General features: G+C 47.6%; 1 protein-coding gene across 3 annotated transcripts in view; it reads left to right on the top strand.

Annotated features, from left to right (window-relative positions):
• RASSF2 (Ras association domain family member 2) overlaps positions 1-27,120 on the top strand; it is a 77,250-nt gene that overhangs the window by 20,800 nt on the left and 29,330 nt on the right. The window contains exons 5-11 of one of the 3 annotated variants that reach the window (XM_037886277.2): positions 4,202-4,290; positions 11,181-11,341; positions 11,725-11,826; positions 13,016-13,067; positions 13,651-13,772; positions 18,337-18,434; positions 20,745-26,893. In XM_037886277.2, the coding sequence (XP_037742205.1) occupies positions 4,202-4,290; positions 11,181-11,341; positions 11,725-11,826; positions 13,016-13,067; positions 13,651-13,772; positions 18,337-18,434; positions 20,745-20,814 (694 nt within the window). In that variant the 3' untranslated portion in view covers positions 20,815-26,893. Of the gene's footprint in view, positions 1-4,201; positions 4,291-11,180; positions 11,342-11,724; positions 11,827-13,015; positions 13,068-13,650; positions 13,773-18,336; positions 18,435-20,744; positions 26,894-26,924; positions 26,975-27,120 lie in introns of those variants that run through there. The other 2 variants (XM_043536181.1, XM_043536180.1) reach the window with 2 other exon arrangements.

Here is a 27,120-nt window from a genome sequence, read left to right as displayed (position 1 = left end):
TCTGGTGCCCTCTCCACTAGGCCACACTGCCTCCCTGCTGGTCGCCTTCAGATTACAACTGTGTGCTGAGTTCTTCCCATCTGAGTTGCCCAGCGCTACGGGGGGTGGGAGATTGGGGAGCTTCCGTAGCCCGCTGCTGCTGAGGAAAATCTGGCCAGTTGGCTCATGGCTGAATAGACCAGCGCTACTGGTGTCGGCAGCTGCTGCCGCTCAAAGATGCCCTCTGCGCGTCTACGGTGAGCTTTGCACATCTCCTGCCATCTTGCCCGAGAGAAGGCTTTCTTCTGCCTCGCCTAATAAAGCAACTGCCTGTAGCCATGAAGTCCTTCCTCCTGTGATGGGCGGGTCCTGCTACTGGGCTGAGGGCTCTGCCAGTGTCGTCTGCTTATTTTAGAGAACCGGCTGGATTGTGGAAACGGAGACACCTGGGGCTTTCTTTCCCAGCTGTACCAGTGACTTAGGCGGCCTGTTCAACATCACACGGCTCCTGCGTGCTTCAATTTCCCATCTCTGAACCGGGAACCTCTTGTAAAGTCATTGGAGATCTGTGGATGGGAAAAATCTCCTGTACGGTTGCTAGTTGGCGGGATTAATTCTTCATTGCCAGCTGGCAAACAAACGCGAGAGACAGCCTTGTGAATTCCTAGCTTGCAGCGCTGCTTTTTGTGTGCGCCTTATCTGGAAGGCAGTGGAAAGCAACCCAATCTAGAACAGAAGCTAAGCTTCCTTAGGTTTGCTGTGGAGTGAACTTCCCCCTGGTTTTATTTAGAGTCCGTGTATGTCACTGACTCGGTATTTTGACATATCCCGCAGGAGGTATTCTAACTTCTTGATTTGCCAGTCAAATTATTTTCCTAGCTTGGCTTTTGCAACTTCCCTATGCAGAGTATGTAACTTGAATACAGCTTTCTTCTCTCTGGCCCAGCTAGGGTGTGGCTTATGTTCCCACCATCCAATCTGGCTGTTGGCTCAGTTTCCCTGCAGATTGGATAGTTCAGCTCTCTGGCCAAAATTACACCTTCCAGAGTAAACAAAAAAGTCAATAAGGGGGGAAAAAAAAGGCTCCCTGGGCAACAGTTGCTCATGTTTACCTTGAAGGGCTAACGCAAGTTAAAACCTCAACTGCCTTGTTCACGTTTTGTTTTGTTTAAATCATATGTGAAGATTTAACCGGTTTTTCCCTAGTGAAGATGGGGCCTTGTCTTTTGCACCTTGCGTTAGCTGATTATCTCAGGTTAATTGGCACTTGACGACATATTTCTAAAGACTAGTTTTGGACATTTTTCCATGGTTATGTTTGTAGCAAATATTTGGACTTTTACCCTAGGCTAATCCTCCTTCGCCTAAGGTACAAAAGTCCAGTGAAGACAAGGCGACAAAGAGCCAGTTCTGCTATGACAGAGACCCCCATGAAGCTCCTTGCAGGATGGGGACCTTTAATAACAGAGCTTCCTTGAACATAGCCAAATGCAAAATTATACACCAAGGAACCCAGGCCAGACCTACAGAATGGTGGACTATATCCTGGAAAGCAGCAACACTGAGGGAGAGTTAGGGGTCATGTGGACAATATATGTCATTGAGGAGGCACTGGAATACTGCATCCTTTTCTGCAAAGGACATTGAAACAATTAGCGAGGGTGCAGAGAAGAGCCACGACAGTGATTTGAGGGCTGGAGAAGATGCCTAGCAGTGAGAGACTTTAAGAGCTCAGTCTGTGTAGCTTACCAGACTGAGCAGTGACTTGATGCGGTGTATAAACCGTCTTCACCGGGATAAAATAGCTCGTATTAAAGGGCTCTTTCATTTAGTGGGGAAAGGCGGAACAAGAATGGTTGAAAGCGAAAACCAGACCCATTCAAACTGGGAATAAGGCACCGTTTAAAATTTTTATTTATTTATTTTTAAACAGTGAGGGTGATTAATCATTGGAACAAACTACCCAGAGAAGTGGTGGATTCCCTGTCTTTGTCTTTAACTCAAGACTCAGTGCTGTTCTGGAAGATACGCTTTAGCAAAACACCCACTCTGGGGCTCAGCAGAGGGGTAACTGGGTGAAATTTTGGGAGCTGTGATATACAGGAGATGAGACAAGATTATCTGATAGTCCCTTCTGGCCTTAAACGCTATGAAAGTATCTATAAATGTGACCGGGAGAGACTGGGATGGGAAAGTTAACTTTCCCTCCACCTAGGTGGTTTAGAATATCCCAGAAAGGAAATGAGTGCTAATGAGCCTCTTGCAAATGAATGAATTTAGTCTCCTACTGTGAAGTAAGCCAGTATTGTCACTGCTAGGTAAACTGAGGCACATGGCAGTTACTCTGTCAGGCTGTGGCAGTGCTGGGAGAAGTCCCAATTCACTGTCTGGAACCGTAAATCTCATCGGTCCTGTCTCCCTCTCCTCCCTTTCTGTCCTCTTGATTTTTCCATCATTTCGTTGTTGAGTGAAACCTCCTTATGTCTTGTCTTGCATCACGCGACCCTTGGAATCCTTGTGTTGCTGCCTGTCTTACTTCATGGTACTTTCTTCACATCATTCTAGTACGACCCTGTTGTTTTTTATGACCGGGGTGTGTGTGTGGGGGGGTGCGGGGGTGGGGGAACCACTGCGGGTGTCATACAAACATATTACAGGGGATCTATCTTGGCGGGAAAATCACCCTGTATTTGTTATGAGATCCTCTCTTCAGCAGTGAAACCCAACAAAAGCTGACCATTCAAAACATCCACCTTACGTAAAGTTGGCTGGTGGGGGAATAGGGGAATTTGGGGGGAAAACGTCATCAATTTTTTTCCCTATAAAAATTAGTTTTCATCAAAACTATCGCTGAAAAATCTAAACCCAGAACATTTCAACTGGCTGAGTAGTTTGATATTAAAAGCTGAGATGGGGACCCAGTTATAGGGCATTAATCCTGCGCAACAGCAAAGCAAAAAACAATGTATGTTATCAAAAGGCATCATTACACTTACCTTAAATCTCCAGAAATGTGGGCAATCTCCTTTAGAAAGCCACCTGATATTTCCAACTGCATAAAATCCTTACTGATTTGCCGACATAACATACAGCTAATGAACTGGACTTGTCAATCGATAAGCTTTTGATTGACTGTCTTACCATGACTAATGCATTCCATTGAGCTGTGTGTTAAGATATGGGGTGGGGTGCATTGAAAAACAAAACTTAAAATCATTGTGTAGGCACTGAATTCCATGGCACTTGGACCCACTGTGGTGTCTTTTGTCATAGCATCTAAAACCCAACCAGTCTACGCTGGGTACTGTATGGTCTCACGGTAAGACAGTCCCTGCCCCAAAGAGGTGACAATTTTAATGCACAAGCGATGGGCAGGGGAACAAAGAGAAGCAAGCTGTCCCATGTCATCCAGCAGGTTAGAGCCAGGAATAGAACCCAGGTTTCCTGACTTCTGGCCCTGAATGCGATCTACGGGACCCACTACCTCTGCATAGCTACAGAGAGCACAATGTGACTTGGTGCAAGGGCAAGCTATTAAGAGGACTGCAGTCATGCGGTGGCAGTGCATGCCGCTGCGGAGGGGTGTACATCACCTGCAGCGTCTTAGCCAAGTTAGATCTGAGGGTCACTTCAGTGTTCCCCCAGGTATTAGACCTTGTGGGACTAAAAGCCAAAAATCTCTCCCTGCTGTAGTGTGGACAAGTAAATAGTGTATTGAAAACTAGGGTGGCAGAAGTTCTCTGCTACGTCCAACAGCGGACACTGTCTTTGAATTACTGTACAGACTAATGGGAGTTCAATTGAAACCTAGCAAGCTTTTGCCTTGTCAGATAGGGAGCTCGCGCTTGCCTCTGAGCCAAAATTTCAGTCCCAGCCTTCTTGGCTTCCGGTGTGTGTACCTCAGTCTGGTAAGAAACCAGAAAGTATCCAGGGATGAAATTCACCCCTGTGTGGAGGGTCAGCAAAAAGGGGGCTGGCCCTTTTGCACAGAGGGTGAATTTCCACCTCACTTGTATTTGTGTAGGGTTATCTGGCCTGGCTACGTACTGAGATACGAACCTTACTTGGTTGTGTGGTGGTGTTGAGAGGGAAAAAAAAAAAAAAAAGTCCATTCGATGAGGCACCCACATCTGATGCTCCATTACGTGAGAGAAAGTGAGCTCGCTGTCTTGGCTGGTGGCTTTGAGCCTGTATTGTGACAGTATGTCTCTCTCTTTATTAGGTCTGCAGGGAAGCCAAGTACCATACCCGATATTCAGATTACAGATGTTGACACCTCCACGGATGCTGATGACTCAGAGCGTGGAACAGGTGAGACCAGGATGGTGGGTTTGCTAACTGATCTGTTCTCTTTCAGTAGGCTGTCCCAGTAAAAACCAAAGGGGTGATGCCCCAGGCCTAAAACTTTTGCTTTCTTTTATTCCAATTCTCTTTGATTCAGTGGAATCACTCTGCCAGAGTTTAATCTTGCACTTGTCTTGCATGAAATGGTTTATCTATATATTATAAACAGCGATGCCTTTAGTTATGGTCGCCCAAGAGTTTCCACCACATTTAAACGATGTACAGTAATTAAGACCAAGGGCCACACATCGAATAACAAGGATATGGAGAAACAATCAGTAGCTGCTTGTTCAGTGAGCGCTGTCCATCCTGTGCCTTGAATGAGTCCGGGGTTCCGCGAGTTTTGTTTTTTTAACATTAAAATGCTCATGTAAGCGAGGACTGTAACATGCTTAGGCACGGGCAGCATTAATTCTGGCGTAGCCTAACTTTTGAGTGCTTCACTTTGCAACCTTAATGTTTTTTAACGTCGTTTAGTGTCGCGGGATGGAGTTTTTTTTTTTTAATATGTAACATGTAGACCTTGCTAATTTACTGAGGGTTTTGTACCGTAGCCATTGTTATACAAGCAGAGTGCCGATTAGAGATGGTTTAAAGCTTGATCTGAAGCCTATTGAGATCAGTTTGAAGTCTTCACCGGGCTCTGGATCAGATCCGTAGAGCTGGTTAAAAAATGAAAATCTTTCCAAAATTCCAAGTTTTGCAGAGTTTGAAACAAATGTATTGGGCAATTCTTCCCCCTCTGACAGCTCGGGGTTTTACTTAGGGCTTGTCTACATGGCAACGCAATGCAGAATACGGGGGTGCGAATTGTGCTCTATCGCACCTCCTGTAGACCCTACTGATGCCAACTGAAAGGTACCTAGTTTACAAGGATGTCGTTCCATTTGAAACCGAACGACACGAACGAGAACTAGGTACTTTTCGGTTCGTGCCAGCGGAGTCTGCACGGGGCAGTTAAAGCGCCACACGTTGGCATGTTCTACAGTTCACGCCCCCGTCATCTGCCTTGCACCTCCCTGTAGACAGCACTTAAATTCTTTTGTATCATATCGACAGTTCTCATGATTCTTTGTTTCCTCTTCTGAAGAAAGAGCCATTATTTTGGTGTGGGGGAGGTGTGGTTGGGCAGAGGTTTTGTTCAGACAAAAATTTGACCAGTTTGTATTATGAAAGCACTTAGAGGTTCCCCCAGGACCGAGACCTGGATGCAACACAAAAATACAATAATACAGCCATTGATCGTACCGCAAATCAGCTGGAGAATGACTTCCCCTGAAGCCGTTGGGTCTGATTTCCGCTTTTCTTCCCACACAGGCACCCCCATTGCCCCACGCCCTCTCTTGTCTTGGGCGAAGTTTTTTTTAAAAGCATCGATGCTCCCAAGTTGTTTAAGTACCATTGAGAGCTGACAGGAGCTAGGTTTCATCCACACTGAAAATTTTCTAGTTTAAACCACAAAACTGTGCCAATATAACGCCCCTGCGTGGACACTTCTTGTTCTGGATCGAATGTTTTTTTTTTTTTTTTTTTTTTCAGTTTAGATTAAACTGCTTCCAAAGGGACAAATTGAATAAAACCTCTTACATCAGAATACGAGCATGCACATGGGGTTACATTGGTGTAACTGCGGTGCTTTAAATTCACGCCTTATCTTACACCGGTGTAGCTTTCCCGTGTAGGCAAGTTCTTAGCTCCTGTGTTCAGTTCTGAACAATTTGCCTATTCCTGTATCTTCCTCTCTGGCCCTATCGCGTTCAGATTCCCCAGGAAGGGGGTTGTTGCTATGTTAACCTGTTGAGTTCTTTAAGCCTAACCCAAAATATCCGCCGTAGAAATCTTGGGGAGCACGTTAGTGTGGGACCAGCGTGGCCTTTGCCATTTGCCCAGAAGCTATGCAGGTGTCCTAGAAGCTACTCCGAAAGCCCAGAGTGAAACCCCAAAGGAAAGCAAGGGTTGTTGAGTAACAATCTCCACTTGTCTCCATGCTTCCTTTTCCTTTGGCAGCCCCCGTGCTCCCCGGGTGCATGGGTTGCTCCCGGCTTTCAAGAGGAAGAATAGGAGCCATTGTTTAGTAGCGTTACCATGGAGAAGTAAACATTTCTAAGAAGTTTTCTCCCCCCGCCCCCTTCATCTGTGTGTGCACACGGAGTTGAGTCTGAAGGGCCTTTCCTGTGGGAGGGAGGGCTGTCTCCGCTCAGCAAAGGGAGGGCTGTCTCTGCTCCGGGCATGCTTTAACATAGTAACTCTTACCATGCTGGTCGTGTGCCATCCTGTTGCCTTGGGCTCTGATCCTGCCTGGTCTTCCATGCTAAGCAGGGTTAGGTTGGGTCGCTGCTTGGATGGGAGACTGCCCAAATGCTGTGGGGAATGGGGTTGTTCTTCACTAGGTTATTATTTATATTCCAGTGGGGATGGGGAACTAGTCCCTGCTCTGAATAGAGGCACAGGGAGAGGATCTGACTGGCCACGGTGTCTCAGTGGCAGAGTCGGGAATAGAGTCCAGGTCTGCTTTCTCCGGATCCTATTCCTGGGACCAAACTCCTTTTAGTGTCTTGGTGCTGAAGGGATGCCCCAGAATGGCGTGAACAGGTGAGGTGCTGCCAAAGCTGCCCTCTTGAGACAGAGAAACAGAAAACCAGATCATTTGGGGTCAGTGAAGAGCCCCATGGCCCATCTTCCAAGCGTGTGGATGGCGAAGTCCTGAGGACAAGGCAATCTGTAATTACAGTTTGCCTGTCTGGATCTCCCTGCAGTTCTGGCTGGCTGATCGGCTGCCCTTCCTTGGCTGCTGTGCAGTGTCCCAGGACACTGTGAAAGACCCACCACGTTGCTCTCTGAGATGGCTGCTTTTCAGCAGTAGATGAAGCAGTTCATGTGTAGCCACGGCAATGTGCTTTGGGATCGATTGGGAGGGAAAGTGCTGTCTAAATGTTAATTCTCTAAAAGACTAAAGCACAGTTTGGTCATCTTCTCCATCGTGGGTAAGTAGCTCTCCATGTGTTTAACGAGCGTGCCTGTCTTGGGACTCATTCTAACTCCTCCTTTACCGGGGTAATCTGACAATATGAGAGGAAGCTGCGTGTGGGTCTGTAAAAACAGGAAGTCCACATCCTTTCTGCAACTGCTCCCTTGTTAACCTAGCTTCGTTCCATTATGTTCTTTCTCGGGGACTGGCTGGTGGGGTAGGGAGATGGAATTATAATCTGGGTTGGGCCTGAAAGGGCAGTTGCAACCCGATGTGGTTTATTTCGCAGCTTCTTGCAGACGTGCCTTTTCTGTGTTTCATTTTGTTTTCCCACCCTGCCCCCTTAAGGCTCCTGGGTGCTTTTCTGCTGCCACAGCAGTGGCATCTGGCATTTGGGCGTTGGGAGCCACATGATACTCACTCAGCTACCCACTCGCTCCGTGGCCAAGTCGCTTTTCAGAGGCGCTGAGCACCTGTTGCTCCCATTAGCACTTCACGTCGTAGGTGCTCGGAATCTCTGAAAGTCGGGCTCTCACCCTGTCTCCCTTAGCTTCCCTACGTGTCAAAGTGCCTGATGCATCCCTCCCTGGCGGCTGCGTTGAGGACTGATTGCATGGTATGCGCGAGGCACTTGGAACGTAGCAATCGCCCATCTCAGTGTTGGTTTTTATTACTTGTCTGAAGTACCTTAGAATCATAGAAGATCAGGGTTGGAAGAGACGTCAGGAGGTCATCATCTAGTCCAACCCCCTGCTCAAAGCAGAAGCAATCCCCAGCTAAATCATCCCAGCCAGGGCTTTGTCAAGCCGGGCCTTAAAAACCTCTAAAGATGGAGACTGTGTGAAACTTTTTCACCAAGAGGGTGGTGAAACACTGGAATGTGTTACCTAGGGAGGTGGTAGAATCTCCTTCCTTAGAAGTTTTTAAGGTCAGGCTTGACTAAGCCCTGGCTGGGATGATTTAATTGGGGATTGGTCCTGCTTTGAGCAGGGGGTTGGACTAGATGACCTCCTGAGGTCCCTTCCAACCCTGATATTCTATGATTCCACCACCTCCCTAGGTAACCCATTCCAGTGCTTCACCACCCTCCTAGTGAAATAGTGTTTCCTAATATCCAACCTAGACCTCCCCCACTGCAACTTGAGACCATTGCTCCAGCCGAGCTCCATCCTCTTTGGAACCCCCCTTCCGGTAGTTGAAGGCTGCTGTCAAATCCCCCCCTCACTCTTCTCTTCTGCAGACTAAATAACCCCAGTTCCCTCAACTTCTCCTTGTAAGTCATGTGCCCCAGCCCCCTGATCATTTTCGTTGCCCTCCGCTGGACTCTCTCCAATTTGTCCACATCCCTTCTTTAGTGGGGGGACCAAAACTGGACGCAGTATTCCGGGTGTGGCCTCACCAGTGCCAAAGAGAGGGGAATAATCACTTCCCTCGATCTGCTGGCAATGCTTCTACTAATGCAGCCCAATATGCCGTTAGCCTTCTTGGCAACAAGGGCACACTGCTGACTCATGTCCAGCTTCTGTAATCCCCAGGTCCTTTTCTGCAGTGCTGCCGCTGAGCCAGTCGGTCCCTGGCCTGTAGCAGTGCATGGGATTCTGCCTTCCTCAGTGCAAGACTCTGCACTTGTCCTTGTTGAACCTCATCAGATTTCTTTTGACCCAATCCTCCAATTTGTCTAGGTCACTCTGGACCCTATCCCTACCCTCCAGCGAATCTACCTCTCTCCTCTCCCTCCCACCCGCCCCAGCTTAGTGTCATCTGCAAACTTGCTGAAGGTGTCTTCTATTAATAGCATGGCACTGAAGGTGTCTTCTGTTCATAGCACGTCATTGCAAAACCCTTTACTGTGGCTGTCATATATGCCCGTAAACCTGCTACATAATGTACATCTAGGGCGCCTCATGAATGTTGGGTCACGGTTGCCTGTCTGTGGGAAACGGAACTTGCAAGAGATTCTCTTGGCATGGACATGCTTTGAATTTAAAAAGAAAAAATCTTAAATCCTAGCTCCAGTGGTTCATTAAAAATGGATGAATTGCTATTTCATTATGATCTGGATACGGGCCAGTTTTCATTCAGAGATGTTAAGTATTGGCTTGCTTCTCCTGCTCTCATCTTAAAAAATTGCTCAAATATGACCAGATGAGTAAGATGCTTAACTTCATAAAAGAAGAGGCTTTAGCCAAGCAGTGGCATGGATTTACACTGCAAAATTGTAAATTAATAGCCTCCATCAATAGATGAGAGAGACTACGTGGGTTAATATATAAACCAGCAGCTAAGATTATATTGCACAAGCTCTATCTGGTTTCAGGCTAAACAATGCAGAATTTTGCATCACTTTAAACCAGGGGTGGGGAATCTTTTTTTCTATCCGGGGCCACTGACCCACAGAGAAAAACCAGTCGTGGGCCATGCACAGCCCTGTGAAGCAGGTGGGGGCTGCGGAGTCTCGGGGCTTCCCCTAGGCTCTGGGGTGGGGCCAGAAATGGGGGGGTTCAGGGTGCCGGAGTGGGCTCCAGGCAGGGGATTGGGGTGCAGGAGGGGGTGAGAGCTCTGGCATGAGGTCTGGGGTGGGGCTGGGGGTGAAGGGTTTGGGGTGCAGGAGGGGGTTCTGGGTCAGGGTCAAGGGGTTTGGAGTGTGGGAGCGGGGTTGGGGTGTGGGAGCGGGGTCTGGGAGGGAGTTAAGGTGCGGGAGGGGGCAGGAGGTTGGGGTGTGGTCTGTGAGGGAGTTAGGGTGCGGGAGGGGGTTCCGACCTGGGGGTAGGGGGCTTGGGGTGTGGGCTCTGACCGGGCAGTACTTAACTTAGGCAGCTCCCCAACAGCGGTACAGTGGGGCTAAGGCAGGCTCCCTGCCTGCCCTGGCTCCACGCTGCTCCCAGAAGTGGCTGCCATGTCTGCCGCTGGGCAGAGGGCTCTGCGCAGTGCACGCTACCCACGCCCGCAGGCCCCGTCCCTGCAGCTCCCATTGGCCGCAGGTCCCGGCCAGTGGGAGCTGTGGAGCCGGCGCTGGGGACGGGGGCAGGGGCAGCACGCGGGGCTTCCCTGATCACCCCTGCGCCTAGGGGCCACAGGGACATGCCGGTTGCTGCGTGGAGCTGACTGGACTTTTTATAGCCTGCCGGCTCCAGACCTGTGGGGTGGGGAGCAGGGGGGGCAGAGATTCGGGGCTTCTGGCCCATGGCACGGAGGCTTGGTGTGGGCCAGATTAAATGAAGCAGGGGGCCAGATCCAGCCCGCGGGCCGGAGGTTCCCCACTCGTGCTTTAAACCTTATTAAAAGCATTTGTTTTCTGGAACTGTCATTTTGTACAATTAGTGTTAATATCGAATAATGATAGAGACAGGGTTATTATAGCGGATCACAAATTGAATATAAGCCAACAATATGATGAAGTTGTAAAAAAGGCTAATATCATTCTGGAGTATATTCATGGGCGTTTCATATCTAAGACAAGGGATGTAATGATCTCACTCTGCTCGGCACTGGTGAGGCCTCAGCTGGAGTACTGTGTCTGGTTTTGGGTGCCACATTTCAGGAAAGATGTGGACAAATTGGAGAGAGTCCAGACGAGAGCAACAAAAAAGCTGTTAAGAACAAGTTGGATAAACACTTGTCCGGGATGATCTAGGTTTACTTGGTCCTGCCTCAGTGTAAGTTGGACAAGATGACCTCTTGAGGTCTTTGTATCGTGGCAGTGCCTAGTAGCCCCAGTCATGGACCAGGACCCCATTGTGCTGGGTGCTGTACAAACACAGAACAAGGAGATGGTCCCTCCCCCAAAGAGCTGACCATCTAAGTAGTAATGACACATGTTTCTCCAATGGTATCTCCTTTTACACATGCGAGTCTCTTGTTTGAAAGCCATTCTTACTCTTCATTTCAGATGTCGGAGACCTAAAACCCCAGCAAGAGGAAACTCCACAGCTGATGCGGACCCGGAGCGACGTGGGAGTCCGTCGCAGGGGGAATTTCCGCACCCCAAGTGAACAGCGGCGGATCAAACGCCATCGGTTTTCCATCAACGGGCATTTCTACAATCACAAAGTAAGGACCCGGAGCCCAGACAGAGCATGTAGTTGCTTTCGAAGTGCCAGAAAATAACTTGAATAGCAGATGAAAAAGAAAGTGTCATTACTCAAATGTCAGCACTGATTATGTGGCTGAAGCGTATCTTTGTAGTGTGTTCCTGCTTTTTGGGACCTTGGCTGGGTCTCCAAAATCCATCCATGTTCTGTAAGCCTGGACTCCCCCGAATTCCTCAAAATAGGGTTTAAATGGGACCTGAAAAGGGCCTAGACCTTGGGCTGAGGAGAGCATTGGAGTGAACTTTGCCCGGGTCAGGGAGGGGACGTGTTTGTGAGGAAAATTACTGATGCATGTTGTGCCTATCGTAATTGAAATCCTTTACGTGTCTTTTCCATCCCTAGACATCTGTGTTCACACCAGCCTATGGCTCAGTCACTAATGTCAGGATAAACAGCACAATGACCACTTCTCAAGTTCTCAAACTGCTGCTCAATAAATTTAAGGCAAGTTTTATCCCAATTTACTCTCTCCGTTAAACCGTCTCATTGAACTCCTATCGTTTAAGTTGCTTTTTTAGTTCAACAGGGTCTTTGTATCAGAGAATTCGAGCCAAGCAAAGTCAGAAGGGAACCACTGCTTGGAGAAAGCAGTGTTTCTTGTGCCTAAAGCAGGGAGGTGGATTCTGCTTCCCGCTTTTGGGAGGGGTTTTGTCCGGAGCAGGACAGCCTAGTGAACAGAGCACTGGAGGGGGAGTCAGGAAACCCGAACTCTGTTTTCGGAGCCGCTACTGACCTGCTGAGTGACTTGAGTCAAGTCGCTTCCCCTGTCTGTGTCTCTATTTCCCCTTGCACCCTTTGTCTACTTAGACTGTAAGCTTTCTGGGGCAGAGACGCTTATTATATGCCTGTACAGCGCCTAGCACGATGGGGCCCTGTTCACTAGGTGTTACCATAATAAAGCAAAAGCAGGGATGGGCAATCATTTTCACCAGGGGGCCACTCCACGAATTTTGGTAAGTGGTCACAGGCCGCACATTTCTACTATATTAATGGAGGGGATGCAGGGTCTGGGAGGGAGTTTGGGTGCAGAAGGGGGTTCTGACCTGGGGTGGGGGTGTGGGAGGGGGTGCGAGGTGCAGGCTCCTGGAAGTGACTCCCGTTTCTGCTTGCCCCTTGTGGGTAGGGGGGCAGTGGGTCTCCATGTGCTGCTTCAGCCTGCAAGCACCAACCCTGCAGCTCCCATTGGCCAGCGGTGCACGGAGACATGCCAGCAGCAGCCGGCCGGTTCCGGGAGCAGCGTGGGGCCACGGCAGGCAGGCAGCCTGCCTGAGCGCCCCATTGTGCCGTGGGACTTTTGGCGGTCCGGAGATCACGAGAGGGCAGCCCAAGAGCCTGGCGGGCTGGACAGAAATGTCAGAAGGGCCAGATCCGGCCCGCGGGATATATTTTGCCCACCCCTGAGCTAAAGGAATGCTAGGCTCTGTTCCCAGCTCTACCCTGTTTATTAACCCATCTACTAAATGGCTAGAATTCTTGCCTGAAACCAAAAGCATATTGTGGAGAATTGTCTCTTATCAAGTACTTGCAAATCCTTGGATGCAAGGTGTTATGAAAATGCAAAGTGTTTCTTTTTTCAAAAAGTAATCTAGCTGCCTTTTGATACTTTGACATCTTCCTTTTTTCCTGTGTTCAGATTGAAAACTCGGCTGATGAATTTGCATTGTATATTGTCCACACCAGCGGAGGTAAGTCTGGAAGAAATCCTCCAGCTGTAATGGTTTAGAGTAACTTGGTTTAATTGGTGACCTCTGCTGTGTATGTTTAAGGCAGTGATTCTCAACCAGGAGTACACATACCTCTGCGGGTACGCAGAGGTCTTCCGGGGGGGTACATCACCTCATCGAGATATTTGCCTTGTTTTAGAACAAGCTACGTAAAAAGCACTAGCAAAGTCAGTACAAACAAAAATTTGATACAGACAATGATTTGTTTATGCTGCTTTATAGACTCTACACTGCAATGTAAGTACAATATTTGTATTCCACTTGACTTATTTTATAATTGTATGGTAAAAAATTAGAAAGTCAGACATTTTTTCAGTAAAAGTGTCCTGTGGCCCTTTGTTTTGTATTTGTCTTATTTTTGTAAGCCAATGGTTTTTAAGTGAAGTGAAACTTGGGGGTACGCAGGACCAATCAGACTCCGGAAAGGGGTACAGTCGTCCGGAAAGGTTACGAGATACTGCCAAGATTAAAAATAGTATCTTCTGCTTTGTCTGTATGGTCTGTTTTCTAATTGCTGTCCTATATATTGGGGGGGCCCTTGCAGAAAAACAGAAATTGAAGGCTACAGATTACCCACTGATTGCCCGCATTCTGCAGGGGCCGTGTGAACAGGTCTCCAAGGTCTTCCTGATGGAGAAGGACCAAGTTGAAGAAGTCACCTATGATGTGAGTGTCTTTGAGTGGAGCGCCATAGGCTGTTAAGCTTTAGGAGCCTGTGTGAAGGTGCAGAACTCTTCTGCTGACTCACCCTGGAGGCAGGTTAAATGGGTCTCATAATAGCCAGCCCAGCAATATAAAAAACGGGGTGTCTGAAAGAAGAGGGAGGGACAGGCAGCCTTGCAGGGAAAAGACATAAAACAGCTAGTTTGGGTGAGAAGGCTTACGTTCCCAAGTACAGTCCTGCTTCGGAGATATGCTATTTCAGTAAGTGGGTGTGGGAATGTTCATATATATTGTCACTGAATGCATGTGCTGTGTTAGGAGCAGAGTGGAAATCCTCCCTTTGACAGAGAGAGGCACTGCAAATGCTAAAAATGCATAACTTGCTCAGTGGAAAATGCAGATCTGGTGTTCAGCTGTGCGTGAAGTTCCCCATCTCTCTCCTTCTAGCATGCGTGTCTGCAATTTTCATGTTGCTGCCTCTGGATTGGAACATGGTGTTACTCTTAGTGTTCACAGGAGGAAATAGGGGACCCCATAAGCTGTAGCTGAGAGTGGGGGGGAAGGAGGGTTAGGAGAGCAGAAAGTTATTACCGAGTGGAATCTGGCCAAGATGCTACATAAAATGCTCTTGCGAAAAGCGCTGCGAGATCGCAAGTGTTCTGGCCCTGTTTTGCATTTTGGCTCTGATGCGGCAGGACAGGGAAATAATGCTCTGCAGCATTAGGAGAAAAGATCACTTCCTGCTTGGCTCAACAAACATTGAAAGCATTGTTAATAAGCCTACGGAGAAGACCTATAGAATTTTAAAACTAAACTATGCTAATAGCCTATTAGCAGGGAGATAGTTTACAGGATGGCTTTAAAAATTCAACAGAGGATCTTTCTTTATGGGAATATCTAGGGTTTCTTTAAGGGTAACCGCAGTTCAACCTTATTGTCTATTTCAGTTGTGGGATGAGCTTAAGGGACCCAAATATGAGGGTAGTTGGGTGTTGTAGGGCAAAACTTTAATTTTGGGATGTTTTCAGTGGGTGTGACATTTCCCGGGTTACCCAGGGCTGTAAGGCACCTCACTATCACCTGCCCTTAGCTTGAGGGAGCCTTGTCTGTGCCTGCTCCCCAACTCCATCAGCCTCAGCAACACAAGGAGTCCTCTCTCAGCCTCCACAGGCCTTGCTGTGTGCTCTCTCTACAGGATAGCGATGGGCACACTCCAACCCCCCAGCCCAGCCCTGAAAGTATCCCCCTGGAGCATCCAGCCCCTGGTCCGCTGGACACTCGCAGTATTCCCGGAGTTGCTGCTTCCAAGGAAGCAGTAACCCCCATCTTATCAGTTTCACCTCAGAGCACCACTCTGCTTTACTTACGCACTCAGATATGTTGGTAGTGAAAACAGGTACAAGTCAGTGTAACACAGCATACGAATTCAAGTGATAGCAAGTAGAAGTGTGGGAAACAAATGATTGCCTATAAATAAAATTGTAACATGCATTCTAGAGCCTGGACTTAATTAACAAGATACTCTCATGTCTAAAGCATTGCTTGCCAGTGCTATGCAGCCAAGGGTGGCTGTGATCTTCTGTTGTGAAGTGGACAATATGCGGTACAAGAAGGGTTACCACTGGCAGGTATTTGACTGGCATGGCTGTTTTTTTTTGTTTTGTTGTTTTTTTTAAATGGATTTGCCAATTGCCAGAAAAATAATTTAGTCGGCCAGGGCTTTTTTTTTTTTTACATGGATCTAAAGACTTGCATTATTACCATAATACACTGGGATAGCTACTGTTAAAAGTTTGTGTGTCCAGGTAAAGATGCTGCAGGGTTCACAATTCCGCAGTTTAAGCGGTAATCGATCAAAACTGTTGAAAATACAGCAGCTGTCTGCCCATCAACACGCAAGCGTGCCATGCACGGGCATGAGAGAGGGTTTGAGTTACACAGGAGTGAGGAGACACGAGATGTTCTCAATCTTATCTATATATGATGATGACTCTCTAGATACTATAAGTGGCTGTTGGGTGGGGGAGCGGTTTGTGGGGTTGCCTTGTGGGTGGGGAGGCAGTGGGTTTGCCTTTGTGGGGGGGGTGCCATTTTTTTTTTTTTTTGTATTTCAAAGGTGGTAACCCTAAGTACGCCTAGGACCAGACAGGGAGATAGCATGTTCCTTTTAGGCCAGAGGTAGATGCTTATTTCCTCATGACCTGCCTTACCTTAAGAGCATCATTTTCAGCATAGATGCATAACTTCTTAAATATCTTCCTTACGTACATTTTTGTCAGGATTGTAATGACCAGTGGGCTACTGACTCTTGGTAGAGACATCCCATGAGCTCTAATACATGTCCACGGGGATCCCTGTAAAATGATGCACCCGGAGTGTCCTCAGCTAGTGGGCATCGAGAGGCCCATAGTCATAGTGGGTCCCAGGAGACTAAATCCAGTTAGGTGCTTCTGAAAATTTGACCCTAAATCCCTTTAAGATCCATTTTGAAAATATCAGCCTTCATCTCTCTGGGACCTTTTTGATAAGGGGTGAAATTCCCAAATAGTAGCCAAACCTGATTTAATCCACATTCATCGCTGTAGTGGATGATGGCAGAGTCCATGCAGAAGATTTTCTTATCAAGTTCCCTTATCAACACCCCATCTCTACATTGCCCTACTCCTTAATGATTGGGTTGTAGGGCTGATTGGGAATGCCTGAGGACATGTTTTTTGTCACAAAATGCAGGTTCGTGGGAACTCAAAACAGTTCATGGGAAAGGGTCGACTTTGATAAATTTCCCACTTGGAAAACTTTTTGAAAAGCTCTGAAATTGCTGAAATGTCCCATTTTGACTTTTTTTTTTTTTTTTTTTGACATGAAAAAGCTGTTTTTTAATTCAAAAGCTTTTTTTTTTGTTTAAAAATTTGACATAAAAAGTAATAAAAATGTACAAGTTGAAATCTAAACATTTTGAAATGTAACTTTTTAACCTGATCACAGAGTTTTTGGAGGTCTTTCTTATTGGTTTTGGCTTTTAGTTTTTCGTTCATGAAAATTTTTGAAACTGGAACTTCTTATCCCTTTTCGGGATGGTAAAAACAAGCACTCGTTGGATGAATAAATCACCCGGATCTGCCTGGCTATGCCACTGACTTCTATCTCTTACCCTAGTTTATAGCGTCGAGAGCCAGACCGTGTGACCAGATTTTAGTTCTTCCGCATTTGATCAATAATCATTACAACATCTCATTTCTATCATGTCCCTTGACATAATCCATTGTTTCTAAGGAGAGAAATTAATGCTCAGAGCAAATTGCTGTTTTCTGCCATCTGGTGGATAATAGAGTGTAATCCTATTGCAACTGGATTCCCTGTTTGTCCTCACTTTTAATTTCAGCAAACAGGACAGAAAGTCAGCAGAGTTCAGAGTAGAGTGTTTTATATCAATTGATGGAACTTAGCAGGTTTGACTTCCTCAGTAGACACACAGACATTAGGATCAGTGCACACGTACTGGAGAGAGGTTCGAGTTCACTCCAGAATTGAGACCAGCCTGTAAAGCCAAAATTATTGGTGAAGGTCTCTTCACTACCTGATTTACTTTCTGCTAATACAAATCCACTGTAAGTGGTATGGATATAAAAGATATTTTCATTTAGAGTTACAGGGATCTATTCTGCTCTGTTACCCCAGTGTAAAGCTGGAGTAATTTGTCTGGCTTCAGTGAAATTACACTGGTGTAGCTGAAAGCAGGATACTGGCCCCTGTAGTTCAGAAAAAACAGGAATTTCTGTTTTGCCTTTAGCTTCAGTAATAGTTGAATAAACATATTTAATCCTCTTGTTTAAGGAAACTGCCATTGTTTGTTTGTCTAGATTTCCTCTCGCATCGTACCATAGGATCATTCTATTCTTGAAATATTTTGTGTCCAATTGCAAAGACCCTTTAGCGGGGTGTTCCCAGATGTCAACATTTTCCCAACACTGGTGTTGCCGCCTTCCTTGCAAATGCGCAAACGGCTACCGCATTGAGTTACATTGTATAGAATGGAAGGAAACTCGCATCACAAGGCAGCATCCTGTGAAAGGAGTACGGTGAAACCTGTGACCAGTGGTTGATCAGAAGAAGCTATAAACTCACTGGCATTTGGTGCCTGGATGTAATAGAGGGCAAGCGGTGTTTAGCCTAAGGAGTTACATGGGGGGCCTGTGATTTGCTCACTTCGGGTGGGGCTTTTGGAGGTACCCAGAGTTGGCTTAACTCTCCTGCCACTGATGTCGCTGGAAGTGTGATCAATTGTAAAGCTAGTCACTCCCTTTGCACAAGGGCTGTATGACACTGAAGTCCTGCTTTTTGAGAGCTTAAGTGATAGACTTGTGCTGACTCTCTCCGCCCCAGGGGGCGGGGGGGATTTCACCGTCCATGCGTCAGCTTATCAACCTTGAACTGGGGGAACGCTGCCCTGGGGGGGCAGTAATGAAGTTTAAATGCCCTGAAAGCACTTTCAGATCTACTGACGACAGGAATTTGTTTGGTAGTGCTCCATCCACTGTGTTCTCTTATTTTTTTCCTTTCAACGCAGGTTGCTCAATACATCAAATTTGAAATGCCAGTTCTCAAAAGCTTCATCCAGAAGCTCCAAGAAGAAGAAGACCGTGAAGTGAAGAAACTCATGCACAAGTAAGTGGTCCCTTCTCAAGTGAAAATAGTCCCATGGGCTTCTTCCACTAATGCCTTCGGCCAAGATTTGTCACAGGCAAGTGCTTAAAGATATCGTGACATTAGGAGCCTGTGGGTTGTCGGGCCTGGTGTTTGGAGCAGGGGTCAAGCCAGGGGTCCGAGTCAGAAACCAAAGGTCAAGCGGAAGGTCGGAATCAGGACTCTCGTTGGAAATCGTAGCCATCGTCAGGAGACAAGTCGGGGTGCGAAGCAGGGAACAAGAGCACGGTCTGTGAAGCAACAGGCCAGGTGCGGCCAAATTGGACAGACAGCTTCCTGAAAGTTCTGCTGTGCTTAAATAGTGTGCCTGGACCAATCCGAGGTCATGAGGGGTGCAGCCAGTCGGGTCTTCCTTGGGTGGACTTTCTGTGGTGTTTAGTCTCGCAGGATTTGCAGTGTGTTGATCACGGCTGTGCCGTGGCTGCTGGATGGTAGGGCGGAAGCCTCAGTCACCCAGAGCCCTGCAGACCTGGGGTTTAGTCCTCCGGATCCGTATACCTGAATCCATACTTGTGCACCTAAATAAGTGGCCCGATGTGCAGAGCTTCTGAACTGCTATCCTCTCCCTCTCGGATTAAAGGGAGTTACTGGTCACTGGGTACTTGGGGAGGGAAAAGGCAAGCCACACAATCAGGTGCCTATATGGGCGTAGCTGCCTAAAGTTAGGCACCTGCTTGCGAAAAGTTTGGTTCCCCCAATATTCAACCTTCTCTGTGTAATTCTGTGGGGAAGCAGAAGACCACTGATATTGCATGTAGCCCATTCTTGAATTGTGGCAACAGGGGCTTCCTGGCAGTGGGACCCATTTTAATAATAATGATGCTGATAAATGGTTTTGACAGTACTCTGCACCTTTTTGATCCCCGTGCTTCACCGCACTTCAGATGCAGCCACTGCTGGGGTGGAATGCAGAGACCGGATACCAGAGTAGATGGTCTGTTCCAATGCAGCATTTCCTCTGTCTTTTTAATGAATTATTTCACAGCGCCTCCAAGCCTGCTGGGTGCTTCAGAGAGCTGACAATGTGATTGTCTGTCTATCCTCAGTGGATGTGAACAGTTGGTTTCAGACTTCGAACACGCTACCTTTTTCGCTGCAGCCTTGGGGCAAATCTACACCATGGCGCTACGTTGACGCGGCTGCATTGACCTAAGCAGTAGTGTAGACCAGCCCGAAGTGTGTCTAGGAGGGTGAACTCTAGATTATTCTTTGTGTCCTTCGACATCCCAGCAGTGCTGCTAGGTCTCTTGCGGGGACCCTGGCAGCATGAACTAGTGAACTGAGAGGCATGAAGGCACAGTTGCTCCCTGACTGAGCACCTGGCCCGTGATGACGTGCCGTGGGAATCTTTTTTGCTGCTATTCCTTGCAGGGAAATTGACGTAGATGGAAAAGGCTCCATTTCTGGGAATTTCAATTAGAGGCATCATTTGTACATGTCCCCATAAATAATTCAGGGTGGGTGTAGGAGGAAGCGTTCTGTCTTCTATTTTCATAGTATGGCTAAATGTGCCAGCTAATTCGTGTGTTTAAAAAGTCCCTGGCAAGCTCAACCCTCCTTGTTGCCCGTGGTTAAACAGATGGGACCTTGGGAGAGGTCTGTCTGGTTAGACATTGAGCTTGGGGACAAGGTTTGCTGTGAAGCTCAAAGCAGGCTTGTCTGAGGTTCCCAAACTCTTCCTGTAAGTTTGGGCTGACACATGGCTTCGTATTGCTTTGGTTTGTGGCTCTGGCTACCTCAGAGGCCTGTGCCTCTCCTCATGCTTACCGGACAATTGAGAATATCTTGGGCTGTTGGCTGGGTTAGACCATTGGTCCATCTAGTCCAGTGTCCTTTCTTCTGACAGTGGCCAGTGCCAGGTGCTCCAGAGGGAATGAACAGAACAGGAAATCATCAAGTGATCCATTCCCTGTCGCTCATTCTCAGCTTCTGGCAAACAGAGGCAAGGGACACCATCCCTGTCCATCTTGGCTAATAGCCATTGATGGACCTATCCTCCGTGAACTTACCTAGTTCTTTTTTTAACCCTGTTATAGTGTTTTTTAATAGCTGCGGGCAGGGTGTTAGAAGGCTCTTGACTCATGGAAATTGGCTCCTCCACTCCCTTGCCCTGTCAGAGTCTAAGTTCAAAGACCTTCAGGGTCTATTGTGAAGCTCATATGGGTGGGTTTCTCCTGTTGGGTGAGGAGTTATAGTATTGTTGACAATTTTATCAAGGTACCTAGATTTTTCGGGCTCTGCTCTAACGAGGCTTGCTTTTTCTTTCTTTAGATACACAGTCCTCCGGTTAAGAATAGAACGGAGACTAGAAGAGATTTCTGAGAGCCCAGCAACGATCTAAAGTTCTTCTCAGCGCTCTGCTACAGCCTTGTGTCGGACACGATAGGTCTCTTTAAGAATCACTGTTTACACAAAGAACGGAATGAAAAGAAGATGCACTCTATCCTGGGAACCAAACCTGACCGCAAAACCCTGCGGAGATTGAATGTGTGTCCTGTACCTGCTCAGCAGACATGGATGTGTGAGAGTCAATGGACTCCTTCTGCGGAAGGAACATCTTCCAGTAATTTTCTTTTTCCCCCCTCAAAGTGATTTGCAGAATGCAAGGATTCGGCACGTGTGTCTTAACCCGTCCCCCCGCCCGCTCCTTCAGAAGCCATTTCAGAACTGCCATGCCCAGCATTCACAAAGAGGAGAGTTGACCTTGCTGGCATGTTGAAAGAAGGCTCTTGGGATATGCCCACCGAGGCTGGTGTGCCATGTCTGTGTGCTTTGACCTGCAGCGTCTGTACTGAAGAAGCAGTTGCTTTGAGAAGAGTGGCTCATGCTCCTTTGCCTCTCTCCTAATGCCATTACGAGATGCTTATCCATGCTTGAGCGCTGATGTGACTATGCGTAGGTTTTCAAGTCTGTCTGCAAAAGAAAGAACAAAACTCATGTCCACTGAAGCTAGTAAACCAGCTTCTGCCGTGCCCACCCACTTAGAAAATTCTAGTTTGTGTAAATGCTCCAGACCAGTCCCAGAGCTAGTAGCCACTTCGCTGCAATAACTCCTGCCAACCTCCACTCGTGCCAGAATGTTGTGCGTTATGAAGTGTGTTTCGATGGCAAGATCAATGTTCTGTGTAGCTTTTTTCCCATACAGGACAGCCTTGTTCTTTATTTTTCCTGTTCAGAGCGTTCTCAGAGTGCAACCACAAAAGATAAACTTTTTTCCCCCCTGCATGGTACTGGTGGGGTATCAGTCTTGCGGTCCCCTGGTGCCTCATGCTCGACCCTTCCTGCCTCGTTCTTCTCCTGCTGCCTGTGCTCCTGCAAATGGTCTCTGGGCTCCTCCAGTGTGTTACCGTTGGGCCTGAGGCACGTGGTCCGAGTGGTACGTTGACGACTATTCCACGGAACAGTGGCCTGTGAGAAGGAGCATGCAGGGCTCCCCTGACTCATGCTTGGCTCCTCGCTTTCATCTGTGGGTCACCAAGCGTATCTCTGCACTGCAGCTAGAGGTGTCGTTCCTCAGCTCGGGGAGAAGTACACGTGCTAGATTTGATGGGGCGAGCACGCCAAAAGTAGCAGAATAGGACACGCTAGCCACCTGAGTTCAGTCCCATCCAAGACCCTGGGTAAGGACTTGGGCTGCTAGCCCATGACCGTTCTATTTAGCGCACGAGCTGGGTCAGAGCTAATCCCAGTGTCGATCTCCCCAAAGTGAGGAGGAGACCGAAGACTCGCGTGAGCAGGAAGTGGAGGCCCCCAGAGGGCTGGGGGGAGACAGACAGCAGCTGGAAAGGAAGAGATGCACCTGCCTAGGTTGGGAGCCTGGACAGCTGTGTCCTCCAACCTAGATGCTGGCACGAGATCTCTTGGGAGGACTGGGGGGGGTGGGGGCAGATGTTCCGGAAGTCGGTACAATTGTAACCGTCACCTGTTGGTGGTTTGGGCTGCTCGGTCCTTGAGAGCTTGGAGTCTGTTGGTCGTGGTGCGGAGTTAGGCCAGGGCAGCTTCTGGGGGTGGGGGCAGAGGAGGGTTGAGTGACGGATTTCAAGAGTGAGGCTTGTGGGCCTGATCCTGCAAGGTGCTGAGTTCTCTCAACATGCAATAGGCCTGATTCTCCCCTCTCTGGCGTAAATCAGGAGTAACTCTGAAGTCAGTGGAGCCCTGCTTCAGTAACCATTGGTTGGTAGGTTTGGTGTATGGGTGTTGGTGGCCTGTGATATACAGCAGGTCTAAGTAGGTGATTTGGTGGTTCCATCTGGCCTTGAACTCGATGACTCTGTGACCAGCCTAAAAAAGGGTATCAAGAGGCGAATTTGCTGAGCTAAGCACCTTGCAAGAGCAGCCTGTCAAAGTCAACTAGGACTGGGTGTGTCCATGATCTACTTCTCTTGTGTGATACTCTCACGTGGTTGTCACAAGGAATAAAGGGAGCCAAGACGTGGCAGTTCCATGCAGCTTGACGTCAAATATTTGTATAGATTCTGATGCATCTGCCGGAGGAATGTTTTGAGGGGGGTGGGTAACATTTATGTTCCAAAAGTGCCTCAGAGACTTAGGAGCTTCTGGAAAACTTGCCTCAGAACCAGTTTGAAGAAAGACCCTTGATTTGTTCACACCTGTGATTAAAAACTCTTGATCCATAAATGCTTCCTCAAGCAAGGGAAACCGACTCCCACCAGCCGACTGTCTTTGCCTAGAGCTATATCGAGCGATTCCTCTGTTGCAGGACATGGGTTGGGGCTGTTGATTGGAGAGTGGCGAGTTGTCACTGGATTTTTAATCTCTGCAAGCAACAACAATATCACCATTGTCTCCACACTCCAGCTAGTTTGACAAGGACAATGTGGCAGTAGCTCTTCAGATCCTGATGTCTTAAATTCAGCTGATTGTCTCTAAGTAGTGTTTACCGTCTCCACTGTGTGTGTGTGTGTGTGTGTGTGTGTGTGTGTGTGTGTCTGTTTTGTTGTGGTTTTTTTGTATGATGGATGTAAAGCACAATGGAGCTTGTAAGGCTCCCAGCTTGGGTGTAAGTGGCATCCTTCCATTTGGCTCAACTGGGAGACCTGCTTCCTACAGACTAGCAGGCCCTTGGTTCAAAGCCTAGCTGGGGTGACATGGGACACTTTTTCTCGGAATCCAACGCAAACTTGATCTTCAGTCATTCATATCTGCATTGGCAGAGCCCGTAACAGGAAGTCCTGCTTTTAAATGGTGGCCTCAAAGATTAATCTAATGCTAGTCTTGAGTGAACAGAGAAACTGGCAGTGGGGTGAGCAGACTTCCAAGCATGTCCTAAATTAACGAAGTCTCTCTGTTCTCCTTCATTGGCTTAGGACCAGGGCTGGGCACGAGTTCTATGGGGCCTTTTATTTCTTTGAAGATGTGCAGTATACTGCTAGCGTTTCTCGGACGAACGTTGAGCCCTAAGGTATTCAGCTGTCCATAGATGCCCTGGGGAAATAGGTCCCAGCAGGTCAATGTGGGAGGATGACAATGGTTCTGATACTGCTTAGGAGAATGGATTTGGTTTTATTTTAAATGGGGACTTCGATACAACGGTGTCTGTCTCTCTGTACTTTCTTTGCTCTTGGCGTTCATGGCTGTGGTGTGATCTGTACGACGTGGTTCACTCCTGTCTCTCTGGGCTTGTGTAATGCCCTCAGTAGGGTCACGCAAGAAGTAGGAGCTGAGTTTCCAGAAGGGCGACCGGAACGCCTCCATCGCACGGGCTCTGCGTTGCTGTGACCCGCTGCCTGTTGGTGGCTTTACACTTTGTGTCTTAATCTAGAATAGGTTTCAATCTGTGGACAAGTAGTGTTTAATATTTTAGAGCTTCTGTAGCAGTCAGGGCTCAATCTACGTAAAGCGTCTAACAAAACCAGCGAGACAGAGAGAAGGGGAGTGGATGTCCCAGAGCACTGGGATAAGGAGCCTTTCATCCCTGCGCTGCCTTTTTCTTTTTCTTTTTTTTTTTAAGCTGGTTAAAATTATTTTTTTCTAATTTTTGTTGAAAACTTTCACAGAAACCCATGATTTTTTTTTTTTTTTTTTTTTTTACTTAATTCTTGCAACTCCCCCCTGCCCCGTTCTTTTGAGCCGCTCTAGTTAGCTCAGATCTAAGTCAGGATGGACGCTGTTGTTCACTGATGGCTGTTGAGGGGCCCTGTGGGAGAGGAATGCCTTGTGATCTTGCTCGCGAACCGGGGCTGAGGGCACTAAACCCAACGCCGGAGTGGGTGCTAACGACCCTCTCGTGCTGGGAGGCTCGTTAGAGAAGCTAAGTGGTGAACAGGCCCCGGAGCCAGAACCCTCGCTTGGAAGAGGGCAGCCCAGAGGTCATGGTTTTGAGGCACGTCGCCGCAGCAGCCTTGGGGAAGCGTATACTGCCCCTGTTTAGGCCGTGTCTGTTTAACCAGTCTCCGGGGCTGTCACGTGGGCGGTGGGTCAGCATGTGCGTGACGTAGGTGACCAGATAGCAAGCGGGGGTAGAGGGTAATAGGCACCTATGCAAGACCAAGCCCCAAATATCAGGACTGTCCCTGTAAAATCGGGACATCTGGTCACCCTAGCTTGAGGCCCACTTACCTCAGCATTCAAAGTTAAGCCCGTGCTTTGCTGCACTGAGGCCTCTAGCATCTTTTACCAGCGCTCAGTTCACACACGCAGTGTTAAGATGCATCCTTGCCCACCTCCCCCCCCCCCCCCCCACACACACAATTAAAGGCACAAAACGGTAACATGCAACAAAATGACTTGACTAACTAAAAGCAAGCACATTTCTATTGTAATAATTAAAAAGAGAGGGGAGACTGTTTAGGTTGGTTTCAGTGACCTTAGAAATAAATATTGCCCTTAGATTGCGTGGCCTCTGCTGAAAATAAAAGAAGTTTGCAGTTGAGCGTCCATTGGGCTTTCTATGGGAGAACTGCCCATCCGTGTGGTTTGCTTCTTTTCCACTTGTATCTGGCCGTGTCACCCTTCTTTTTCCCCCCTCTCCCGCTTCTCATTTGCACTAGTTCTATTGTGGAATGGAAAAAAAATAAAGAATATGATGTGAATCTCTCTCATCGACACAACATGCCAAATATCGCCCAGGGAAATACTTTCCAAGAGCGAGTTTCTCTTGGAAGACATTGTTCTAAAGAAACTCAAGCCAGCACAATGACCGTATGAAGAGTTGCAACTCGAGGTTCCGATCAGCGTGGTTTGGGGAGGTTACTCCACACCTGTTTCGGGATCATGTAGCACAGAACCAACTATTTGTGAATTCGTTGGTGTCTCTTTTTTTTATTTTTTGAGTCAGCTTGTACATTTTTTTTTTTTTGGGGTGAATGAATAAGTCTAGGCTAACTTTACCCTTGTGAATAGGGTAAAGAGAGAGAGCTTTGTAATATCTATTGCTAATGTCTGTCTATATTAGGGGCTTGCACTAAGGCATATTTCTCTTATCTTTCGACACGTGGCCAGAGTGCCAAATGGTGCTTGTCCCACTGCAGCTTTTGCCAGCACCAGCACCATTTTGCGCTGCTGCAGTATTTTGGGGGGGGTGCAAATTTCCCTAACTTAGACTGGCCCTTGCATTGCTCCTCGTTGAGGCGCTCATTGAAGGCAATGGAAGTCTTTTCAAGGCCTTTGGTGTGCACAAGTTCAGACTCTGAGAGCCATTGCAAACGTGGATGCTGGGCTTCTCCTGCTGCTTTGCCAGAAAAACTGAAAACCAGTTCTTGGTTGCCCTGTACCTCATGTGGTTGCTCTCCCCAGCACAGTTCTGACATGGTGTGGGGAAAATAAATTCTGATCACCAAGATCTGTTTGCAAAAGGGGAACGAATGGGGCAATACTGCATCGTGGTTACTAAAAGAATGAGCAGCAATTGGGATTATGCCAGTGACAGATGTGTAGAGACCGGGGCAATGCTGGAACCGTTTTCCCAACCCTCTCTGAGCTTTACAAATTCGTATAATCGTGAACCCAGATCCAAATCTAAAACCACTACTGGGTTTTCCCCCACATCCCTAGCTGAGCTGCAGTTTCTGAGCCTCAGTTACCACCTGCAATATCTGCTTTAGCATTGACATAAGTAGAACATCTGTGTAAATCTCTCTCATTCTGGAGCGAAACTAGCAATATCTCTTTGTATGTCGTTAACGCGAACTAAAATTTGTGGCGATTTTCTTCCTCGAGTTTTTGTAGTGTAACTTTTTGTAGTTTTTGTTTTTTTATGGTACCTTTTTTACACAGATCTGTCTAGCATTCGTGTTACTGAAAGTATTGTAAAGTGACAAATGCTTTTTATGTACTTTGACAATGCCTCATTTATTAACGAGAAAAGCTTATGTAACAATTCAATACATTATCAAAGCACACGAGTTAGATCCTTTTTGTTTTTTAAATAAAGCACTTTGCAGATAGAAATGCTACTGAGATTGCTGAGTTTGTGTGTATTTGTTTTCTTAGAGCTGATGGTGGAGAGGAGACAGGACTAAGTTGAACAAGCAAGTGTTAAAGCAGGGAAAAGGTTTCACACGGTGAGAATAACTCCAGTTGCGGAGCGCCGGGGGAGCTGCCTTACGCCAACTAAGCATCTGGTGCATGATGCCTCAATTGGGCTCAAGGGGGTTGCATCCCAAAACTTTCCGCACTGGCACAGACC

This window comes from Chelonia mydas, chromosome 26 (genome assembly GCF_015237465.2).
Source record: "Chelonia mydas isolate rCheMyd1 chromosome 26, rCheMyd1.pri.v2, whole genome shotgun sequence".
Taxonomy (NCBI): Eukaryota; Metazoa; Chordata; order Testudines; family Cheloniidae; genus Chelonia; species Chelonia mydas.
This window is presented reverse-complemented; position numbering and strand designations above follow the sequence as displayed.